This window comes from Sinocyclocheilus rhinocerous, unplaced genomic scaffold, assembly GCF_001515625.1.
Source record: "Sinocyclocheilus rhinocerous isolate Xijiao unplaced genomic scaffold, SAMN03320098_v1.1 scaffold1390, whole genome shotgun sequence".
Classification (NCBI taxonomy): Eukaryota; Metazoa; Chordata; class Actinopteri; order Cypriniformes; family Cyprinidae; genus Sinocyclocheilus; species Sinocyclocheilus rhinocerous.
Window position 1 is genome coordinate 731,805 of NW_015665627.1, and position 7,520 is coordinate 739,324.

General features: G+C 36.4%; 1 protein-coding gene across 1 annotated transcript in view; it reads right to left on the minus strand.

Annotated features, from left to right (window-relative positions):
- The window catches only part of LOC107731383 (delphilin-like), a 23,984-nt gene extending 19,098 nt beyond the window's left edge, over nt 1–4,886 (minus strand). Inside the window, exons 1-4 of the mRNA XM_016542438.1 lie at nt 4,304–4,886; nt 3,410–3,663; nt 2,219–2,551; nt 1,979–2,133 (exon numbers count right to left, since the gene is read on the minus strand). Coding sequence (XP_016397924.1) covers nt 1,979–2,133; nt 2,219–2,551; nt 3,410–3,663; nt 4,304–4,388 — 827 coding nt within the window. The 5' untranslated portion in view covers nt 4,389–4,886. The remainder of the gene's footprint in view (nt 1–1,978; nt 2,134–2,218; nt 2,552–3,409; nt 3,664–4,303) is intronic.
- Nucleotides 4,887–7,520: the final 2,634 nt, after the last annotated feature.

Genomic DNA, 7,520 nt, shown 5'->3' on the forward strand with positions numbered 1-7,520 from the left:
TGTGTTCAAAATTTACAAAATTTATATAATAAGCGAGTACACCATGAATCCATTTTCCAAACCGTGTTTTTGGCTTGTCCTGAATCACTACGGTACACCTATAATAAGTGTTTATATTCGGACTATTTTAGACTGGTTCGGGTATGTACCGCTGCGGAGTAGCCCAGTACATGCGTGATTCGCCATAGACATAAACAGAGAGAAGTAGCTCCGGCAACAATGTTCTTTCGCAAGACGCACGCAGTTCTGTTTATTAACCGCAAGAGCGCCAAAAGTTACGGACTGCAGCTTTAAATTAAATTGGGAACTGGCTAATGTCCCAGTAGGCCAATGCAAACTGAATCTACCTAGACCGGCTTAAAATCTGTCCTAGATAATGTTCAAATGTACTAGATCATAAAAGATTTACTAATAGATACTAAGTACCAACAGTTCAATACCCATGGTTAATTCCTTTTCCTACAGCATATTTAGCATTACATCCCAAAGAACTCAAGATCCCCAAGCTGCTGAACACATGGTGACATCCCCATTCACCACCCTTCACCAGATATCTCTCTAAAGAGGATTATACAGTGACAAAGGTTATTAACTCATAATACAAATGAACAACACCTACTGCGCAGAGGGAATAGCTTGTCTCCATTTAGCAAATACAATATCGAACACTATTTATAACCTTGATGTTCTTTCGCTGATAAATTGACGAAAACGGTCTTGCTAAATGCAACCTAGGTAAGTAGCCTAGGTGAGAATGTAACATATAGTGTATTACTCTCCCACATCAAACAACTTCACCAAACAAAATCTATTATACTAATATTTTTAATAACTGCAATAGCATACACTACCATTCAAATGTTTAGGGTCAGTTTTTTTTTAATAGAAATGAATTCCTTTATTTAGCATTGGCACATTAAATTGATCATATGTTACAGTAAAGACATTTATAAATATAGTTACAAAAGATCTCTATTTTAAATAAATGCTGTTTTTTTTTTACTATTTATCGAAAAATCCTAAAAAAAAAAAAATGTATCACGGTTTCCTCAAAAATATTAAGCAGCCAAACTGTTTTCAACATTGATAGTAACAGGAAATGTTTCTTGAGCAACAAATCTGCATATTAAAATGATTTCTAAAAGATCGTGTGATAAAAGTAATGTGAATGGGGTGATGGCTGCTGCAAATTCAGCTTTGCCAACTCATGAATAAATTATATTTAAAAAAATATTTCAATAAAAAGCAGTTGTTTTAAATTGTAATAATATTTCACACTATTACCGTTTTATTATCATATTTTGATCACATAAATGCAGCCTCTGTGAGCATGAGAGACTTCCGACCCTGAACCTCTGAATGGTAGTGTATATTATAGTCAAAAAACTAATCATGTGAAAACATCTGAAAATAAATCGCTTGTTAGACCACGTAAACTGTCCCACTAAGCATCAGATGCCAAACAGCTCGACAGTGCCCAAAGAGAAGCCGACAAATGGATCAACACTAGAATTCCCTGTCTAGTGCCGTCTTATGGTATTGACCCAGTTGGCATTAAAGCATAGGCTGGACTGGAAAAGGAATTTCACTATTAACTGTGCCAGCATACATCAGAGGGATTGAAGATGATCAGTTTACATAGCAGCACCAGATGGAGACACATCTATCAGTGTCCTTATTAGGTCATACCAGTTTATACTGAAAGCCACACTGGTTAATTCTATACCAAACACAGAGAAATGAAAGAGTGTTTATGTTTACTGCAAATATGTGCATCACAGTATGACTTTAGAACATAAATAATAAGAACAGCAAAGAATGTACTAAAATTCTATTCATATATTTAGAAAAAATCTACACCAAACTGATGCCCTCTGGTGGCCTTCAGTAGCTGAAAACATCTGGGTCAGAGTAGGCCTGAGATGGAGGTTAAAAATTAATGAGCGCTGTAGGTGGCAGATGGGGTTGTCATGGATACCTGATGTTTGAGATGAGCTGTTGCTGCTCTTCAGTTGTCAAGATGTCAGGAAGAGCAGAAGCAAGCCAGTCCACCTTCCTCTCAGCAGCAAACTGTTTCAGTACAGCAAACAGTTTCTCTTTCACCTCTGGTTCGTTCCTCAAAATCTCCTCAACCTGAAACAGCAGTGATTGTGATTTTGCACCTCTTTAATTATAAAAAGTCATAAAAACATATTCAAAGTCTGTCCGATAAACTCACCCTCCTATTGAACTCCAGAGCCTTGTGTTTGCGGTCTTGACGCATGCCATCCGTGTCGTTCTGAGAGCCCTCTAGACTCCCGCTGCTGTGTTTCTGACGACTGCCCGTGCACAGCACCCCAAGACGCAGAGTGCGGCCCTGAGAGGCCTTTATCAAAGCGGCTGCCATCTCATGGTGCTTCACTGGGATCCCATTCACCTCCATGACATAATCTCCAGCTCTGAGACCACTACGACCCGCTGGGGAGCAGGTGGAGCAATCCTCCACCAGCAGGGGGCAGTCTCCCACGATAGTGAAACCAAAGCGACCATCAGGGCCTGGAATGATATCCATCTGCAGGCAGGCCAGAAAATGCAAGCAACAGATTGTAAATATTGTTATAGACAGAACTGAATTAATAGCTGTATATGTACTTGTATTCATGTTGGTTTCTGGGTTTTTAAAACTTTTATAAATATATTTTTATATATATTTCAATTATTGGTACATTTTCATATTTTTTTATCTTGAATTACTAATTCATGAATAACATTTAAGATTGTTGGAGAATCACGCCCCATGACATGTCAAAAAAATTAATAAATAAAATAAAATGTAAAATATTTCTAAGAAGTAATTATTAAAGATGATGCCAATCTACTTAGTATTGTTTTATTTTCAAGAATTTCATTATTTTAATGAGGCTTTTTTCTTCATTGATATAACCAATCACCTTATGCCCTCAAAAACATATATTTCTTTTTTTCATAGAATAGCTGTATTTAAGTTATATAACAATGTATGTTATATAAATTGTTATATTTGTTTTTATTGATATTTAGATTTTTTCTTTTATTATCTCATAATTTAAATTTTTAGTAATTTTATTTTGTGATTTTGCCATTTTTATTAATTGTTTTAATATTACTATTTTGGATTCATTTATTTTTATTTTAGTTTTAGTTCAGTTTTACTTTGACTTTTTTATCTTAGTGCTTCAACTTATTTCAGTTAGTTTCCAAAGCTATTTCTCATTTCCGTTTAGTTTAGGTTTTTCATTTAATATATATATTTCATTTTAGTTTCATTTTAATGAACTAAAATTTCTTTAACAGTTTTAGTTTTAGTTTAAGTTAATGATAATAACCCTGATGTTAAATAAATGAATACATTCAGACAAAAACAAAATTTAGTGTCATGTCATTGACCCACCTGCTGGATGCGTGAAACTACTCCAATACTGGGCGGGATGTTTCGTTGTGATTGGGCAAGGGCGATGACCTCTTGAGCACTAAGACTGGAAACATTCTGCCCCTCAATCTCCAAGACCTGGTCTCCAGGTTGCAGTCCAGACAGATGAGCACTGCTTCCCTCCTCCACGGTCAGGATGTAGCTGGGCCCATTCCCCCCTATCTGAAAGCCAAACTCCTCTGGCCAGCCCTGGTTGGACGCTGGCATGGTGAGGACTGTGAGAAAGATGGCAAATAAGAGGATATGTGGTCTCTAATGGGCAACTAGGCTCCAAATGTTTGGCCTGTTGTAAACAAGACCTACTTACACACAGCAAAATGACCAAGTCTCCTGAGAAAATGGAAATTTGCTGGGCATCACTGCGGACACATGCTTGAACAGACACTAAAATATTTCAAGCACCTAAAATATATATACCTAGATGCTACAATATGTCAAGCTTTGTACATTTCTGCCTATTCTGACAAGACAAAGAAATGCAGAGCAATATAGAACCTTCACTAACACATCAGACCTCCCAGTAACATTGACCTCATTGAAAAAGGAACAGAGGCTCCCAAATCATCCGATATCAGAGTACAGATGTGCCTGAACACAGCATCAGCAACATGAGAGTCTTGTTTGTAGCATAGCATGTACTTACTAGTGAAACCAGAACACTAAGAGACACACACATCACACATCAACATTCCCAATTAAATGACTGGTAAAATATTATGTCTGTGGGCTGGTCCATGCAAGCCTAAGCCTGTTGAATGATAGAAGGTCATTCGTCAAAACATTAGCCTCCATGCACACCTAAACATCATCATCATCGTCCTACAAACACAAAATTCTTGAACATTAAACACTTACAAAAATCTTTGGGCGGATAGCGAGGACCCGACTTGTTCTGCCGTAAGGAGTACCTCCCTTTCTTATTCTGGAGGAATTTCTTCATTTTGTCGTAATTCAACAGGTATCAAAAAATTCTGAGAGCAAAACGCCTGTTCCACGTCCTCCACGTTGTACGAGATCCTCTTACTGCACCGCACCACGCTTCAGGGGAAACGCCTTTCGAATGCCCCCCATCGTCGTGTGGCATGCAGAGCACTGCCACTTAAAAAAAGGGTGACACTGCATCGAGTGCCAGAGTGATGCTGTCGACGAGTTGACTCTGCATCTCTGGCGAGTCTTGCTAGTCCTGCCTGCAGAGCTCAAATCAAGAAACTGGGACACCTAGCACAGATAATGATTCGCTCTCCAAAAAGGGTAAAGAGAGGCCCCATTTCTCTATAAATATCTCCTTCCCATACTCTCTCTTCTAGCTGTCTCTCCAAGGGACAAAAAGTAGCCCAGAATCAGCTTGGGGATCCATCAGGACGATGGTGGATAATTAGAACGTCTGAATGCACTGAAGAGCGCAGTCACACATCTTTGAACAGGAGCAGTGCTATTAAAGCTCTTGCTCTGGATTAGACAGATTAAATGCTGCATCTCGAGATCTCTCGTGCCACATGGCAGGACACATGCTGTCATGCATCCGGGGGGACTTCAGGAGGAAGGATTGATTTACTGAGTGAGCTGACATGCAGCTCAGGTGCAAGCAGGGGCCTCCAAAGCATTTTTTTTGTTGTTGTTGTTGTTTTTGAGTACTGGGCTGGCCCAGGCAGATAATAAAAATGAACACATCACAGTATAAATACATGACAAAGTGTGTAGTGCGGTTTCACTTTCAAGGTTACAAACTGAATGGGGAAACTGTAACTAGCAGTAAAACGTAATAGATGTATTATGTAAAGGACTGAAGCAAAGACAAGCTATACAGGGCTAAATGAATTATTTAGTGCCAAAGCTTGTATCTCCAAACACACTGTTCCTCAATCAACATCTCAACTTACCAATACAACTAAAAAGTGGTTGTGTATGTAGAAAAATATTATTGTATTGCAATAAAACAGTATTTTTTTATTTTATTTTGACAGTAAGGACTCTATGCTCTCTTTACAATTTAAAATGCCAAAAGACCTCTGTCTTTTATAATTTGCAGAAATAAATTAGACATAATTTAACATATTACAAAACAGAATTAAATTAGTTGTAACAGTAGAATCCATAGACATTAAAAAAAGAAATATGGTAACTGAAATTGCAACATCCAAAAATAAGAACATAATCTCCAGCCTTCAATAATTTGTGTTAGCTCCATTTATGTTAAATGATGTTGTGGTCTGACAACCAAAGGTGCAATAAAAGACTTACTTTAAAAACACATAGAAAACTTTCTTCATATTCATAAAACTTGTTAACACATAGATTTACAAATGCAGGCATGCCTTAAAAGAGAATACCTGCTTCCTTTGCTGGGTGGAGTATTCTCGAAGGGCTTTTGTAGTATCCCTTTCCTTTGAGGCATCACTGCTGTAGTGAATGTGCAGGTCTGTAACATGATAACTGTAAGAGGCAACAGTTAGAAAGCTATGGCAACCCTGAACTGAAAACAAGAGCACTTAACATTATCAACCATCTGCTTCTGAAACGAAAGACGAAAAAAAAAATAAACAATTGAATGTTTTTGATGGACAAATATTATGCAATATATGCATTTTAAAAAACGATATTATTCAATTATTAATTATCCAAATATTAATATAACAGGCTACATTTTCCCCAAAATAATCCCTAATTTTGAAATAGATGATTTTGTGCGATTTTCTCATCTGCAGAATATATTGAAAGATGAACTAAACGATTACAAAATAGCGAGCCAGCAAAAAAGAAAAAACATTAAAAAGAAGTCCAAAATATAAAATTCAAAGGATGATATTGGTAAAAGACATGGCGGAAATAGGATTAACAGGACGTGGATTAAAGGACATAGGCTATTGAAATGCAGCAGGAGCGGACAAGGAATTAAATATTTGATTTATTTTTTGACTAAAACGGGACTAATAGCAAGAATATGAAAAAGAGGATACTGTATATGGGAAGTAATTAGCTCCAGAAGATGGCGGTAATGCAACACAAAGGATGCAAACTGCCGTTAAAACCTAAAGAAGCAGAAGAAGAGAAAAAAAGTTTGGCCCTGCGACTCAATGTTCATACTATCCATCCTAAATAGTATGTGAGATTAGAATAAGTGTGTCCCAAAGCATAGTATGTTGAAAAGAGTATGCCAAAAGTCCCCGGATGGTCTACTATTTCAAGTCGATTTTTGAAGTGTGGATCCGTGCACACGCTAATGGCTGATATTGCCCACAATCCATTGCGCTTTGGTGAAGGACTCTGTCCAGAACTACAAACACGAATAAAACGCATTAAAAACTACAAACATGGCGAATGTGCGCAACCAACGGATAGGTAGAGAGGCTTAGAAAAAGGGGTTTGAGTTATTAATATTCAACATTTAACCTGGTAAAAAATATTTATTTAATGTTATCTGTGTTATATTTCATCGGCAACAGCAATGTAAACTTTTATAAACAATTAATAATAATAAATTTGGTCGTTAACTTTTAAATACATCATTATGCATAAAATATGAGCAGAGTTCTCAGCATGAAAGACCGCGACTGGCAGATCAACGAGCTACTTATTTTCTCTCCATTATGGTAGGAAGTTTTTTATTTATTTATTTATTTATTTTTTATTAATTGTATATGCTTGAATTAACATTCAAAAGTATAACAAAATGTAACAAACATGGTGTTCACGTTTTCTGGAAGAAAAAAAAAACAAACCAAAACAAAAGAAAGGAAAAGGGAAAGAAAAATAAATAAATAACAAGGAGAGTATACATCAATAATTACAATAGAAAAGAGGAGTTAGTTCTTTGAGCGTGTCCATAGTTCTGGTTGCCTTCCGACTTGAAAGACCTTGAAGAGTTTCAAAATAAATCCCCAAATCAACTTTGAAGTGGGAGATACTGGGCTTCCTTTCTGACCATTTACATTTGTGTATGTAAAACTTACCTAATAATATTAGAAGATTTAGCATAAAAATGTGACTCTTATCCATATCTTTTTTTTATCAAAATAAAATATAACATCTCTTTTTCTTACATTAATTTTAGATCCACTCAACATAGTAAATA